General features: G+C 36.6%; 8 protein-coding genes across 8 annotated transcripts; 4 read left to right on the forward strand and 4 right to left on the reverse strand.

The window, feature by feature from the left end:
• Positions 1–167: 167 nt before the first annotated feature.
• On the reverse strand, positions 168–1,331 carry GLY1 (threonine aldolase GLY1; the record flags this gene model as incomplete). The annotated part of the gene is made up of 1 exon (XM_071054466.1): positions 168–1,331. The coding sequence occupies one exon, from the start codon at positions 1,329–1,331 to the stop codon at positions 168–170; it is 1,164 nt and encodes a 387-aa protein (XP_070909159.1).
• A 1,434-nt stretch (positions 1,332–2,765) lies between these two features.
• On the reverse strand, positions 2,766–3,419 carry ISY1 (Isy1p; the record flags this gene model as incomplete). The annotated part of the gene is made up of 1 exon (XM_071054467.1): positions 2,766–3,419. One exon carries the CDS (start codon positions 3,417–3,419, stop codon positions 2,766–2,768), a length of 654 nt encoding a protein of 217 aa, XP_070909160.1.
• Positions 3,420–4,030: 611 nt separating this feature from the next.
• Positions 4,031–5,560, forward strand: UTR1 (NADH/NAD(+) kinase; the record flags this gene model as incomplete). Its single annotated transcript, XM_071054468.1, has 1 exon — positions 4,031–5,560. One exon carries the CDS (start codon positions 4,031–4,033, stop codon positions 5,558–5,560), a length of 1,530 nt encoding a protein of 509 aa, XP_070909161.1.
• Positions 5,561–6,270: 710 nt separating this feature from the next.
• On the reverse strand, positions 6,271–6,597 carry CYC1 (cytochrome c; the record flags this gene model as incomplete). The annotated part of the gene is made up of 1 exon (XM_071054469.1): positions 6,271–6,597. One exon carries the CDS (start codon positions 6,595–6,597, stop codon positions 6,271–6,273), a length of 327 nt encoding a protein of 108 aa, XP_070909162.1.
• A 2,181-nt stretch (positions 6,598–8,778) lies between these two features.
• ANB1 (translation elongation factor eIF-5A) lies at positions 8,779–9,252 on the forward strand (the record flags this gene model as incomplete). Its single annotated transcript, XM_071054470.1, has 1 exon — positions 8,779–9,252. One exon carries the CDS (start codon positions 8,779–8,781, stop codon positions 9,250–9,252), a length of 474 nt encoding a protein of 157 aa, XP_070909163.1.
• Positions 9,253–10,286: 1,034 nt separating this feature from the next.
• Positions 10,287–12,068, reverse strand: TAH11 (Tah11p; the record flags this gene model as incomplete). Its single annotated transcript, XM_071054471.1, has 1 exon — positions 10,287–12,068. The coding sequence occupies one exon, from the start codon at positions 12,066–12,068 to the stop codon at positions 10,287–10,289; it is 1,782 nt and encodes a 593-aa protein (XP_070909164.1).
• An 830-nt stretch (positions 12,069–12,898) lies between these two features.
• Positions 12,899–14,860, forward strand: SSC1 (Hsp70 family ATPase SSC1; the record flags this gene model as incomplete). The annotated part of the gene is made up of 1 exon (XM_071054472.1): positions 12,899–14,860. The coding sequence occupies one exon, from the start codon at positions 12,899–12,901 to the stop codon at positions 14,858–14,860; it is 1,962 nt and encodes a 653-aa protein (XP_070909165.1).
• Positions 14,861–15,717: 857 nt separating this feature from the next.
• VPS55 (Vps55p) lies at positions 15,718–16,137 on the forward strand (the record flags this gene model as incomplete). The annotated part of the gene is made up of 1 exon (XM_071054473.1): positions 15,718–16,137. The coding sequence occupies one exon, from the start codon at positions 15,718–15,720 to the stop codon at positions 16,135–16,137; it is 420 nt and encodes a 139-aa protein (XP_070909166.1).
• Between the last annotated feature and the right edge of the window lie 214 nt (positions 16,138–16,351).

Consider the following 16,351-nt stretch of genomic DNA (forward strand, 5'->3'; position numbering starts at 1 on the left):
TAGCACCTCAAATATAAGAAAAGTATTCATAATAAAATGTTGCCGGTTATAGATTCCGCTAGTTTGAGACATCAATTCGTTATTATCTTATACTTGAGAAAATCTTTCAATGGAATATTTCTAACAAGTTTTCTTATTAGTGTGGTGGTTGTTTTTTTTTATGACGCTTAGTACTTGTATGTCTTGATTTCTTGAATAGCATTACCTTCGATGTCAATTTCGGTAGATTCACTACGGTAAATCTTGGTAGCACCATTTTCCTCGAATGGGTGTTCCTTAGCGTATTCGAAGGATTCCAAAATAGCCAACTTAACCTTCTCCAAGCTCTCTTCGGTAACTTGGTAATGGAAGGAGACTCTACCACCCATCAGTTTAACACCGTACTTCAAACCCTTCTTGACTAGGACATCTGGGTTTATCTTAGCAGCCTTCAAATCAAGGAAGACGAAGTTAGTATCAGCTGGGGATTCCAATGGAATACCCTTTTCTTTACAGTAGTCAGCCAAGTTGTGGGCAAGCTTATGTGAGTATAGTAGGTTAGACTTCCAGTCGCTGTCGATATTACATAGGGCCATTCTAGCCATCATACCGGCTTGTCTGACACCACCACCTTGTTGCTTTCTGAAATGGTTACACTTCTTGATGAATTTGGTGTTACCGACCAATATAGAACCCATTGGGGCACCCATGGACTTGGACAAACAGATGGAGATAGAGTCGAAGATCTCACCAAATTGTTTTAGAGGGACACCGGTTTCAGCGGAGGCGTTCCAGATACGGGCACCGTCACAGTGTAGCTTTAGACCGTTTTCCATACACCAAGCCTTGATACGGACCAATTCCTCTAGAGGGTACACGATACCGTGCAGGGTGTTTTCCAAGGAGATGACCTTGGTTGGGGCACCGTGGATATCACCATCGTCTGGGACGTAGTGGCTCTTGATGTCCTCCAAGGTCATGTAGTTACCATTGGATGGGATAACTGGGACGACCATAGCTTGGGAGAGGATAGCTAGACCGGCAGCTTCGTGTGTGTAGACGTGTGCTCTGTAGTCGCACAAGATGGAGTATGGTGGTTGGTACAAGTGTGTCCTTAGGGCAATTTGGTTGGACAAAGTACCGGAGACACAGAAAAGACCTGCTTCCATACCTGCCAACTTTGCAACGTGTTGTTCTAGACGGATAGTGTCTACATCTTCGTTGTAGACGGAATCACCGATGGAGGCCTCTAGAGCAGCTTCCTTCATCTGTCTGGTAGGAGTAGTGAAGGTATCTGAACGCAAATCATTGGATGCGGTAGTATATTGTGGAGGAAGATCAGCTTCAGTCATTTCTGTATTTTTTTTAAAAAAATGGTTAATTTTGTTCGTTGAATTCCTCTAATGAATAAAAGAACTAGTAATAAAATAAGAATTTTTTTTTTTTTAATAAATTTAGAATCAAATAACAATCAATCCAATATACGAAGAGGAAGGTGTAGACTAATTCGGACTAGAAGATAAATTTTTTAACAATATTATATTTTATAATATATATACTATATGAAAAAAAATAAAAAAAAATTTTTTCTCTTACTTTTACAAATACATTAAAACAATTAGTCAAGAAAAATTTTTTCCTTTTAACAGTTTGAGAACAATATACACATTGCAGCGATCAAAAAAGAAATAACTCATATGGGATTAAAAATTTATCCTCTCTTTAATGCTAAGAATGAAGAATATCATAAGATAAATCGCTTGTTAGCATGTAGAACCACATCTCAGGACCATCAGATTATTTTTTTTATTTTATTTTATTTTCAACGGAAAGAGAGATATTAAGAAGACGGGTAGGAGAAGTGGAAATGAAAAAAAAGAAAGAAGTAAGAAGGGAAAAAAGAAATTAAATAGCCGTAGTGTTCAAGTTTTGAATGGTGAAGAAGAAACAAAAAAAGGAAGAAGAAGAAGAACCAAAAAAAAAAAGCAACGACGTCATTTTCAATAAATAAAAATAACATATCACCCATAGGGGTCTGCGTGTTTTTTCAGTGGTCGGAAAAAAGATAGGGCTTACGGTTGGGATCAAAGATGAGGAAAGCGGATCCCAACACACAGAAAAATAAACGGAAGAACTTATAGTCTCTTCCTTGCCCTTCTAACTGCAACCCCCACTATATTGTCGAGACCATGGTAAAAACATTCAAATAAAATAAAAAAAAAGGAGAAGATCTTCTTTCTTGCATTTGTAATTGATGAATTGGCCTAGAATGGGATGTAGATACCGGAACTTGATCTAAGAATACGTCGAGGCGTAGTTGTAGAGAAGCTTAAAAATTAAGAAATGCCCGCAGCAACGTCAAAAAAAAAAAGCAAGGAAATATGACACAACGTAAAATTCTTGCCACAAATCCATTAAAAAAAAAATAAGAACACCACAACAGCTCTGAGAACTAATCCACCACTTTCCCAGAAACACTAACCCCACATATCATATGAAACGAGCTAGACAACGGCTGGGCAGTAGAGAAATAGGCATATTGAAGAAGCATAAAAAAGGCCACACCTCATAGATAATTAGTCATAATTACCCGGATAATGTGTAGGAAACGGTGCCGTGGACAAGGCAATTGGTAAGTTCTCACCCCCTACTATAGTAATGTGATAATACGTTAATTATGATATGTGGATCAATGCAAATGCATATGTGTGATATATTAATTCATTAAATGTTGGGGGGTAGAGAAAGTATATATTCTTATATGTATAAGAGATGGTGTTTTTTACTTACAGCTTTAACTGCTCGAGTAGTTGTTTTTTCCTACGCTGTACCAAGTATTTTGAAACTTGTTCTTGTGATGGTATATCAGTAGGGAAGATAGATGTAGATGTTGTCGTGATGTTGTGCTGTTTCTGGAGTTCTTCGGTGAGCGTATCAGGAATCTCGAGCGAGTCGAAGTTATAGTATTCGTGGGAGACATTCCGTAGCCTCTTTGTGTCTATGGTATACCGTCTTGTTGCAGATGGCTTGGATTGGGCCTTTAAATGTAGTTGGACTTCCGGTAGCTCCTGGGCCCTGCCTATATACCTCGTCCCTCGAATCACTATACCACCATATATCCCGGCTCGCCTCGCAACACGGTGTTTAAACCGTTTATGTAAATGTCGGCTCCACCGCTCACTCTCTCGTATCAACACATTCACCCGCTCATTCACCTCCCGTAACTGATCCTCATTCAACGACGGATCATACAACCTACTACTCTGGTTGTTGATATCACGTAACGTCTGCTTATACCATTCTAGAGACTCCTTCAAGGACCCAACTTGTTCTACCCGCTTGGGCCTCTTATACCGACTGTACTCCTTGTACTCCCCAGAAGCCTCCTGTTCCTGATATAACGTCAAAACAGTCCGACTCTTATCACTATTCCTACTCATTCAGTTATTCACTCTCCAAAAGACTCTTGTCCATATGTCGATAGCCGGGTACGCAAATGATTATACCCAACACTCCTTTTGTAGTTAACGTGCATCTACAAAAATTTTTCTTTCTATTTGGGATTGGGATTACGGGATAACGGGAAAACGGAAAGCGGAACAGAGAAGCAAATCAAATTTTTTTTAGGGGTTTTTGGTTTTTTTTATCCCTCTCGCAGTGGTTCATTTCTGTTCAATGAAAAATAATCCAATATAGCTAAAAGGGATAGTTCGATGTATGGACTTGCACTTGGACTTGCACTTGGACTTGGTTGCATCTAAAGTACTTGCATCTCTACTCTGTACTATATTTATTTCTAAGAGAAGGAGTGTTTTGTTTTATAAATCCTTTAAAGTAGAGTAATCACTGTTCCCAAAACAAAAAAAAACAAAAAAAAAATAGGGATTTCCTCTATTATATGGAAGCTTATATAAAACAGTAAGAGAATTAGAGATTTGAAAGATTGGATTGAAGAAATATACTAGAAATTACTAGAACTTGTATTTTTAATTTATTTGGTTAAAGGAAATTAAACTAAAGGAATTCAAAAAAAAAATATTTAAATTCAATAATGGAGATGCAACATGAGAAAGATTGTACCAAGGAGAAGGCTTTGGAGAAGTGGTTAGCTGCTGAGGAGAGTGATGATTCCGTTGATAATTCGAATAGTGAGTTTAAGGTTACCTCTAAGGAAGATAAGCTGCGGGAGCTTGATATGAATGATGATCTAAATAATGCAAAGGATATGTTGAGGAGGATATCTAGTGAGAGGTCACCCTCTATGTCTGCTCGTAACACATCTAAGAGCAGCAATACACACTTCCAATATGCATCTACCGCATACGGGGTGCGTCTGTTGAGTCGTGATATCTCGAACACCAAGGTTGAACTAGACGTGCAGAATATGATGATTATTACCAAGTTAAATGATATTTCACTGTATTTTTTGACACGTGAGCTAGTCGAGTGGCTACTTGTACATTTCCCAAGTATTAACGTCTATGTCGACAAGGAGCTTGAAAAAAATGATAAGTTTGCTCCAAACGATATTGTAAAGGATAGTAAATGCAGAGAATCTAGATTGAAGTATTGGACCAAGGAGTTTATCAATGAAAATGATGTTTTCTTTGATCTGGTTGTGACACTTGGTGGTGATGGTACCGTGTTGTTTGTCTCTTCGTTATTCCAAAGGCATGTACCACCTGTGATGTCTTTCTCACTTGGTTCTCTAGGGTTCTTGACTAACTTTAAGTTTGAGAATTTCAGAGTCGACTTAGCAAGGATCCTTAACGGAAAAGTTAAGACTAACCTGAGAATGAGATTGGAGTGTAAGGTTTACCGTAGACATGAGCCCGAGGTGGACCCTGAGACTGGTAAGAAGATTTGTGTAGTAGAGCACATTGATACTCATCATATCCTAAATGAGGTCACAATTGACCGTGGTCCATCGCCATTTATTTCTAACTTAGAACTTTATGGTGATGGTAATCTAATGACTGTAGCCCAAGCCGATGGTCTGATTGTAGCTTCCCCCACCGGTTCTACAGCATATTCGTTGAGTGCTGGTGGTTCACTAATTTATCCAAGCGTTAACGCCATTGCTGTGACGCCAATTTGTCCTCACACCTTAAGTTTCAGACCTATTATCTTGCCTGACACTATGACACTAAAGGTTAAAGTTGCTTTGAAGGCAAGAGGCACCGCCTGGGCAGGATTTGATGGTAAGGATCGTATTGAGTTGAAACAAGGTGACTTTATCTCCATTGCCAACAGTCCATATGTTTTCCCAACAGTAGAATCAACCCCAATTGAATTTATCGACTCTATTAGTAGAACCATGAACTGGAACGTCAGAGAACAACAGAAATCTTTCACCCATATTCTGTCTCAAAAGAACAAGGATAAGTATAACACGGAAAAGGTTCGTGAATCTAAGATGAAGAATGACGAAGAGGACATCGAAGAGAGAAAGATGTCTAAGAGCGCTTTTGATATGAGCAATCTAAAAGAGTCTCTCAAAGAGGAGAGGTCGAACGAAGATGAGAAATCAAATGATGATGAGGACGAAACAGCAGATCGATGCTTATTAAAGAAGAAATGAATTTTAATGACAGCTCTATAACTGAGGCCCAAAAAATGCATTTTCAATTGTGTAAATACATCCCAATTTTTCTCTTTTTCCATTTTAATGTTATTAATTTTCATATTTTCAGTTTTTATTTCTTTACCCATATTAGCTCCTACTTTTATAATTGTTTATGACTATTCTACTATTTTTTTATTCTAAATTATAATAATAATATGTATACTTTAATTAAAGTGATGACCTACTATAAATTTCTATTAATAACTAAGTTTATACCCAAGATGGTGTGCAAGAATGTCATTCTGTTGTAGGAAAACGTCTTCAATTTCTTTAAATTATTATTTATATTTTTTGAAATTATATATATATGTACATGTGCCTTCCTTTTATATTCGGAGGTAATTTCTTTAAAATATATACTTCAAAGGAATACAAAGCTTGTATTTCTTTATTATGGTTCCGTTGATTTTTATTTTTAAAACCTTTTTTTTATTTTAAAAAAAAAATTGATCTTGTGGTAGGAATATCTTTGATTAAATAGAATTTGCTTCTTCTTTTTTTTCCTCTCTTTTGATAATAAATAGAATATTGAGAATTTAGGGTGTTACCAAATCTTTAAATAAATAAATAAACAAAAAAAAAAAGATCAAGTTCATATTATTATGCAATTTTTGTTTTTTTTTTGTTTTGTTTCATCATAAGTTGTTGTGTTTGTTATTTTAGACTTACTCGGTAGCCTTGGTCAAGTAAGCGATCAAGTCATTTCTGTCCTTCTCCTTCTTCAAACCACCAAAGGCCATCTTAGTACCTGGAATGTACTTCTTTGGGTTGGTCAAGTAGTCAGACATGTTGTCTTGGTCCCAAGTGATACCCTTCTTGATGTTAGCATCGGTGTAAGAGTAACCTTCGGCTTGACCAGTCTTTCTACCGAAAATACCATGTAGATTTGGACCAACCTTGTGTGGAGCACCCTTTTCAACAGTGTGGCATTGTAGACATCTGGTCTTGAACAAAGTAGCACCTTTCTTTTCGCTTCCTGGAGTGTAACCCATTTTTTATGTTTGTATTTTTATTGTATTTGTTATTTGTTTTAATATATAGTTATATTATTACTAATATGTTTTTTATGTGAGGATGAGAAAACAAAAAATTCGAGAAAACTGAACTTACTGAAAAGAAGAACATTATTCATTACAAATCTTTCTCTTATATATATTTCAAATAAAATTTTTAGTTAGGGCTAACCCAGAAGATAACAATGTGAGTTATTTCCGTTATAAACCGTGAAGTAAACAAAGTAAAAAGGATTCAAGAGCAATAAATAAATTCCCGGGGGGCCAGAAGAGGTGTTAATGAGGTGAGCGAGAAAGAGAGTAAATTAAAAAAAAAAGAAGAGGTTAACGGAAGTATCGAAGTTAGCTATTTATTTTTTTTTTGGTATTATTTTTTTTCTTTCTAACTTGTCATTGGTTCCTTAACCCCCTTGGGTGAATGGATTTCGTCAAAAACATATCGAGATATTTTAGTTTATTTGTGGAATTGAGAATATCAATCAGCAAGAAAAGATATTAAAAACAAGTATATTGGACATCAAGCATCCCAAATTCCTTCCGATATTTTCTAAGGGAGAGATGAGGAAAAAAAGACCAAAAACGAGGCGAAAGAATGAGAAGACAAGAGAGAAGGAGCGCAACAAGGCGAATTTTTTTCAACATGTATAGATATCTACGTAGACCTATATAGGGAAGTAAAGGGTCCCCTTAACACAGAGAGAGAGAGAGAGCGACTAGACAAACATTAATTGATCTTATGTTAAAATAGTTATCCCACTTACAATTCATAGTCCAGGGACACTCCGTTCTACCACTAGAAACGGGAAAGATAAAAAAAATAAGTTTCACTAAGATATCTTGAAAAGGACAACTTTTCCTCGAGGAAGAAGACAGGCAGACAGACAGGCAGACAGACAGACAGACAGACAGACAGACAGACAGACAGACAGGGACAAACTATAGAAGTGTATGTCTTCCGCCCCCTGTAGTTTTCGCTCCTCCCGATAAAATTCACACACTCCTTGTTAAAGAAAGAAAAGGACGCCTTTTTTTTTTTCCAGAAACCCAAAGATAAACGGGAACAACGTTTTAAAAATAAATACAAACTACAGAAAAATGAAAAAGCCACCCAGGTGATGCGGCAGTAATTGGTTACTTAAAAAAAAACACCCGTATAGAGAAAAACGATATAATCCTAGCTATTCTAACGGAGAACAGTCCTGCAGTGTATGACAGTAGCAAACCGCAGTCTCTGAGTAATATCAGTAGAACAGTATCATATAAGAAGGGGAAAAAAGAAAGAAAAACGGATAGTGGTGATGTAATTAACACACCGATCATGTACGACGAACAAAGCATCGTACTATTTCCCAATCAGGTCAGCTTCTGCTAACAAAAAAATGTATCGCTTTTTAAATAAACACATAAAAAACATAAGCAGAACTACTGTCGCGTGTGTCTGTCTGTCTGTCTGTATGTAAATATAACTTTTTCTCATTCTGATGTTAAAAGCCGAAGCACTATAAATGCTCTGTCGGTGTTGGGAAGTGCTAGAGGAACCCAAAGACAGAAAAGCTCTTTTTCCATCGTCGTAATTTTCTAGTTTCTACTTACCTTTTACTGCGTTGGAATATTCCCTATTTTCTTTCTTTATCTTTCCTTGTAATTCGCTTATTATTATAATGTAAAAGCTAACACAGTGAGAAAGGTAATAGGGTAAGAGGTTTTAGAACGACGATCTCTTTCTATCCAATTCTTCCTCATAAGCTTCTCTTGCTTCCCCTTGCATCCCTTCCTCTCTTTTACTAGGCACTTTTAATTAACCCATTGAGAAATAGTTCTATCTACTCTCTCTACTCTCTCTACTCTCTACTCGCTTTGAAAGGGAAGAAAAGAAAGAAAGAAACGAACAAAAAAAAAAAAATTTTTTTTCTTTCTTTCTTTGTTCATCGATGTTGAACTTCGACGAAAAATTTTTCACGTGTGTTTGAGAAAACGTATATAAAGTTGGGATTGATCTTTTGGACCTAAAAAAATTTTTTGCTGTTTTTGAAAAAATTCTTTCTCAATTCCAATTACTAGTATTCTTATTACATATATATTTTTTTAATAATCTTGGATTGAAAGGGAAAAAATTTATTAAAAAAAACCAATAACCACATAAACACACATATACAAAAAATGGCTGAAGAAGAACACACCTTTGAGACCGCTGACGCTGGTTCCTCCACCACCTACCCAATGCAATGTTCCGCTCTAAGAAAGAACGGTTTCGTTGTTATCAAGGGTAGACCATGTAAGATTGTTGATATGTCTACCTCCAAGACCGGTAAGCACGGTCACGCCAAGGTCCATTTGGTTGCTATCGATATCTTCACTGGTAAGAAGTTGGAAGATTTGTCTCCATCCACTCACAACATGGAAGTCCCATTCGTCAAGAGAACTGAATACCAATTGTTGGACATTGATGACGGTTTCTTGTCTTTGATGACCATGGATGGTGAAACCAAGGACGATGTCAGACACCCAGAAGGTGAATTGGGTGACACCATGCAAGCCTCTTTCGATGAAGGTAAGGACTTGATGGTCACTGTTATCGCTGCTATGGGTGAAGAAGCTGCCATCTCCTTCAAGGAAGCTCCAAGATCTGATTAAAGAGACTAAAATTTTATCTTTTTTTTACTTAAAAAAAAATACTTTTATTTTTATCTCTTAATTATATTCTAATCATATTTATTATTCACATGCAACATAAAAAAAATAACACAATGGAGAAAAAAATTTGTATGAGGAGTTATTCATAAAAAAACCTCTTTTTTTCTTTCAGATGGGCATCATTAATAATTTGCATTTTAACTCTACCCCCAATCCAACAAAAAAAAAAGGGAACACTTTGGTTAACATTTTTATGCTTAATCTTTTTTTTTCTTTTCAGGAACCTAGTTCCAAACAAAACTCATATCTTTAATAATTAAATTTTAACTTTATTTTTTAAAGATAACATTGGAATAGTATTAAGAATATTAAAAAAAAGTATGAGAAGGAGTTTTTGTATAAAAGCCTTTCAAATACCTTTTTTTACCGCATTATACTTTTCCTAAACGAAACCCAAAAAAGGATATATAATTTTATTTACAAACATATATATTTATTTTTTTCTGTACTTTTAGTATTAAAGAAACTCTTTCACTTCGGAATCACTTTTTTTAATAGTATAAAAATATATCATATATATCATATTTAATATTGATAGTATCAAGATAAATATTCTCGATGGCTGATGTAATATTAAGCTTTCAAAATATATGATCGATGTGAAAATGGAAAAAAATTGCCTCCTACAAATTAAATATGGGGTAAAGTATTAAACATTTTTCATCTGGTATAAAGTAGTGAGTTAACTTTTAACAAATTACAATGGCAACTTGGCCGAGTGGTTAAGGCGAAAGATTAGAAATCTTTTGGGCTCTGCCCGCGCAGGTTCGAATCCTGCAGTTGTCGTTAATTTTTTTAATTTTTTTTGACATTTTTACGTTTTTAATGTTTAGTATAAACAGGACAACAGAGTAGAAGTCATCACTGATATAAGGCTAAAAGCTTCGTGTTATTGCTTAAACATGTTAAAGATTACTTTTAGTTTCATACACTTCTTTTCTTTCGTCACTATGATTCTATAAATAATATTCTTATTATATATCTATGTCCATTTTTGAAGCATTGTTAGCCTTATGTTCAATGAGGATCTTATAAAATTGTTCTTTATCTAGACTTTCCCACCTATAGACCTTCAAACCACCTTCAACCGTATGCACTATAAGTGTTCCTTCAAGTAATTTCTCAAGTCTTTCAAGGATATCGAGGGCTTCCTCATGTCCAATTGGGTTATTACTTCTCTGTAGGCTATCTACAATTAATGTTGTCAAGTAGCTGCTAGTATAAGGTTCTTTCCATCGCAGCGAGAATAGGATCTCAAATACCTGCTTCATCTTTACTGTAAGGAATTGTTCATATTTATTCTTTCTCTGAGTTAATAGTGCTGCTGACCTTCTTTCTTTCTCTCTTAATCTCAGCAATAAATTCTCTTGCGAATCATGCGGTTTCTCCGAATACTCAAATTTGTCCCCAGCATTACTTAAATATTTAACTGGTGCTCTTTTCCGTGTATTTTGTTGTTTGTTGCCGGCTTCTTTGGTTCTGGTATATGGTTCCATACTGTTTCTACCATCGCTACCTCTTCTTTTGTTTATTTTAAATGGAGGGACGCTGTTCGGAATATTATTTTTCTTAATAGCATTCTCATACCATTGTTCCAGCTTCTTAACAAAGTCAAGCTTTCTCGAGCTGTTGGTTAGCATGGCCAGTGGGTCTCTTTTCGGTATTTTTACTGTTAAGTCACCGTTTGCATTCAAATCAACCTCATATGCCTCAGGCCATATGTTTACAATTCTCAGGAAATCATCCGAGGTAACTTTTCTCTTTATCATATTCGAGATTTGCGGCAAGATCAAATGAAGACCAGGGGGTACGCTAGAGGATCTTGACATAGCATATAGAGATATCACTGTTTCGCTCACGGAGAACAAGTTTCTTAGATAATCAATTTGATCCTTCAATTTTAATAGTGCATATTCTTTAGGGTAATATTCTGCTGAAACTTTCTCAAAGTTCAGGATCTCTTGATTTAGTAACTGTTGGGCCACCGTTGTGCTAGTCTTAGCACCAGCACTCATTGTTAAGGATGGGAATAATGTCAATTGAATGACATTACGTTGTGGATTTATCTGTATTGGAGAAGTTGTGTGCATGGAATTAGAAAATGCAGCCATAAGTTCACCTGTGTGCAACAACAAACACTCTGGTTCTTCTATTGTGACCCAGTTGTTCTCATCTGTTCCGATGGTAGCTGGTTTCACTCTCACACCCTGTGCAATTGGTATAACAGACAACAGACCGACATCTCTCTGCGGTAGATATTCTGCAGTCTCAAACTCATACTCTAGGTTTGAACCATCGGGCAGTACCGTGTTGGACACATCAATGTCATGGTAATATCTGGTCAATTTGGAAGAGTGCTGCGTCTCATTCACTGTCACCACGGTATCATCGATCCCCAAGGCTTTGAGACAAAACTGAGAGAAGTACAGGACAATCTTCATCAGCCTGGAGTACACTTTTTTCAACTCTGGGTCCCGTATGCCTCTATCGAAATTGAACTGCGTGTCAGTAGTAAAAATATATTGTTCGAGCAATATATCCTCGTCCAATTGGAGTGTACCAGTGAAATTAGAGTCAAACCCTTGCTCCACATCTACGGGCCCCAATTGGCCCACAAGCTCATCCAACTTGCTTTTATTCGCATAATTCCTCAACAGAAACGTATCGTGATTAACCAGTATCTCTTTCAAAAGCCCACAAAGCTCATCTTCACCGGAGAGCAAATCCAAATCAATCACAGGTACTTTAAACGACATGCTTGAGTATATTCAAAATTACATTGCTTAATTAAACATAAAATAAAAAAATTATCCATTTAAATAACTTAACGTATATTTAATAGCCTTGTGTGTGGATCAATATAAGCATCACTCACTCTATATTACAATACAAAGGTGGAGTGGAAAAAAAGGGCACCTTCTACAAACTTACCCTGAACCTTAAAACCCCGGGTAACTCAAAGAGAGAATTTTCTCAGAGTTCCTTTATACGATATTATAATTCTTGACGAGTCTCTGGTGTGTTTAGTCAAGTGACTATAAACAAAAAGAAAAAAAAAATTAACAAAGAGAGAGAGAGAGAGGTAGAGACGTAGAGAACCCAGTAGAAGTCTGTAGAAAAGACGTTAGAGGAGAAAGAAGTCAGACAAGCCCGTAGGAAGGATTTTAAAGAAGAAGAGGGAACCGCATGGAAAGCGGAAGAAAGAAAGAGTAAAAAAAAAATGCGAGATATTTATTGCTCAGAAAGTATCGTAGAGGAGAACAACTACAACTAGGCATAAAAAAATAAAAATCAAAAAAAGGTGGGGGGGCGTTACTTGGAAAACAATTTATATATATATTGAAAAAATGAAGCCAAGAGGGCGGGTAGAGCCTAGTATGTATTTTTGAGAGTCTTTTGGGATCATTGATCTAATACTTGCTTTAATTTTTTTTTTTTCAATCTATTGGGCGGCTATTTGGTCAATATAGTGTTTTTCAATTTCAATTACCTCTACTACAAGAAAAAACAAAACAGTCTTCCTTTTTTTCTCTCTAAACAACAAAGTAAATAATAATAATAATAATAATAAACATATTCATAAAAAATGTTGAGTGCTAGAAAGGTAGTACAGAGTAATGTGATCCGTGGTGTCAGATGGCAATCCAGTAAAGTTCAAGGCCAAGTGATTGGTATTGATTTGGGTACTACTAACTCTGCTGTTGCGGTGATGGAGGGTAAAGTTCCTAAGATCATTGAGAATGCAGAGGGTGCTAGGACTACACCATCTGTAGTTGCCTTCACGAAGGAGGGTGAGAGGCTAGTTGGTATTCCTGCTAAGCGTCAAGCTGTGGTTAACCCTGAGAACACTCTGTTTGCTACCAAGCGTTTGATTGGTCGTAGATTTGAGGATGCTGAAGTGCAGAGAGATATTAAGCAAGTTCCATACAAGATTGTCAAGCACAGCAACGGTGACGCTTGGGTGGAGGCCCGTGGACAACGCTACTCACCTGCTCAGATTGGTGGTTTCGTGTTGAACAAGATGAAGGAGACCGCTGAGGCATACTTGGGTAAGGCGGCCAAGAACGCTGTTGTCACTGTTCCAGCTTACTTTAACGATTCTCAGAGACAAGCCACTAAGGATGCTGGTCAAATTGTTGGTCTAAACGTGCTACGTGTTGTTAACGAGCCTACTGCTGCCGCTTTGGCCTACGGTTTGGAAAAGTCTGACTCTAAGGTTGTTGCTGTCTTCGACTTGGGTGGTGGTACCTTTGATATTTCCATCTTAGATATCGACAACGGTGTCTTCGAAGTCAAGTCCACCAACGGTGACACACACTTGGGTGGTGAAGATTTCGATATCTACTTACTGAGGGAAATAGTATCTCGTTTCAAGACCGAATCCGGTATTGACTTGGAAAATGACCGTATGGCTATCCAAAGAATCAGAGAAGCTGCTGAAAAGGCTAAGATTGAATTGTCTTCTACTGTCTCTACCGAGATCAACCTGCCTTTCATCACTGCAGATGCCTCTGGTCCAAAACACATTAACATGAAGTTTAGCAGAGCTCAGTTTGAGACCTTGACCGAACCATTGATCAAGAGAACTATCGACCCTGTGAAAAAGGCTCTGAAGGATGCCAACTTGTCAACTTCTGATATTTCTGATGTCTTGTTGGTTGGTGGTATGTCCAGAATGCCAAAGGTTGTTGAAACAGTTAAACAATTGTTCGGTAAGGAACCATCCAAGGCGGTTAACCCTGATGAAGCTGTTGCCATCGGTGCAGCTATTCAAGGTGCCGTTCTATCCGGTGAAGTTACTGATGTCCTATTATTGGATGTTACCCCATTATCCCTAGGTATCGAAACATTGGGTGGTGTTTTCACTAGATTGATTCCAAGAAACACTACCATCCCAACTAAAAAGTCTCAAATTTTCTCCACCGCTGCTGCTGGTCAGACCTCTGTTGAAATTAGAGTCTTCCAAGGTGAAAGAGAACTTGTTAGAGACAACAAGTTGATTGGTAACTTCAACTTATCCGGTATCCCACCTGCTCCAAAGGGTGTTCCACAAATTGAGGTTACTTTCGACATTGATGCTGATGGTATCATCAATGTCTCTGCTAGAGACAAGGCCACCAACAAGGATGCTTCTATCACCGTGGCTGGTTCTTCTGGTCTATCTGACTCTGAAATTGAGCAAATGGTCAACGACGCCGAGAAATTCAAGAGTCAAGATGAAGCTAGAAGAAAGGCCATTGAGACCGCTAACAAGGCTGATCAATTAGCCAACGATACCGAGAACTCCTTGAAGGAATTCGAGGGTAAGGTTGATAAGGCCGAGGCTCAAAAGGTCAAGGACGATGTTGCTTCTCTAAAGGAACTAGTTGCCAGAGTTCAAGCTGGTGAAGAGGTTGATGCTGAACAACTAAAGAGTAAGACTGAAGAATTACAAACTTCTTCAATGAAATTATTCGAACAATTGTACAAGAACCAAGCTGAAAACAACAACAACAACAACAACAACGGTTCTGAGGGCCAAAACCCTAACCCAGAAAACAAGCAATGAATAAACTATCAACTCTAAAATAAAACATTTACTTATTCGTCAAAATGAAAAAAAAAAGTTGGCACCATGTATATATTATTTTCAGCTGAATTTTTTTTTAAACCAATTATTAAGGTATTGAAATTTGTTCCTATAAAGTACTTTTTGAATTTAAATTTCTTTTGACCGATTTTTTATTATGTATTTGATTAAGAACCCTCAATTATATTTTGATTATAAGGTCATATTTCTTAACACCTCCTGTAACGATAAATTGAAGAGGAAAAGGAAAAAGATAAAATAGAATTGATATAAGTGTATCTTCTATGACGTTGAAATTGTTGATTTATAAAACTAATAAAGAATAGCAATAATAAGGGACAGACAGTACATTTGTCTGGCATATTGTTTGATATTATTATTAAAGTTTCCAATTGATCAATAGTTCTTTAGAAACTAAACATGTATATTTTGTCTCTGTAAGTAGTTCATTATTAATATCCCAAAACATTTATGATAACCATCACAACTTCTACTATTAATAGTCGTGTTCTTACTTAAATGAAGCCTAGGTTTAAATCATCTCCGCCTTGTCAATTTCGAAGCGAACTCGAATTGGGCGAACAGGCTAAAAAAAAATATTGAAAACGGGAAAAGGGAGGAAAAGGGTGGCAGTAACGGACTCATTTGTATTTAAGATTGCTAGAGATATTTACATCCAACTATTTTCCTATAAATATTTTATTGAACTAGACAATCAAAGAATAAATCGCTCAAGTATAGGAAAATCAAGAGGCCAGTATACTTAATCAGCCTCAGAAAAATACAAAACACATCCATCTAATAAAAAGGCCATAAATAATATACAATTAGTACTAATGGAGATAAGAATTTCGCCACTTACGAGAATCATTTCTTTATCTGGGTTTTTAGCCTCAGGTTTTCTGTTTGTGATATTAAGTTGTGCCCTCTACCACAATTATTATCCTCTCTTTGGTACCCTAATATTCCTGTTAGCCCCAATACCCAACTCCTTATTTGGTAAGCGTGGCATTGACTCTTCTGACTTTATGTCTGATGCTACCACCAATGCCAGTGACTTTGGACACTTTTTAACAGGTATGTTCGTGACGAGTGGGATTGTCTTACCGATGGTATTCTATCACTGTCAACTGATAGGGTCTGTTAGTTGTGTTATGAGTATGGCGGGCGGTTTAATCATTTACTTGAGTATTATTATCTTTTCATGGTTCTTTAGCTCCTCATGGGAAAGTGAAGAAGACAACTTATTCGGTTAAAAAATATAAAAGACCACAAATAAATTGCAAGCCAAGACCGTTATATTAAAAGATCACTATCAAAACTCTATATTTAATCGAGCGGAGACTCCATACATTCAAAAAAATAGCATCCTCAAATATGGAGTATAAAATTCTATACTAACCGTAATTAATAAACCTGTGTAATAAAGACGTAAGTAGAAAGCAGAGAACAATAAATATTTGCTCAGTA

The sequence above is a fragment of the Nakaseomyces bracarensis genome (assembly GCF_045282275.1).
Source record: "Nakaseomyces bracarensis strain CBM3 chromosome Unknown Scaff13_0, whole genome shotgun sequence".
NCBI classification, from domain to species: Eukaryota; Fungi; Ascomycota; class Saccharomycetes; order Saccharomycetales; family Saccharomycetaceae; genus Nakaseomyces; species Nakaseomyces bracarensis.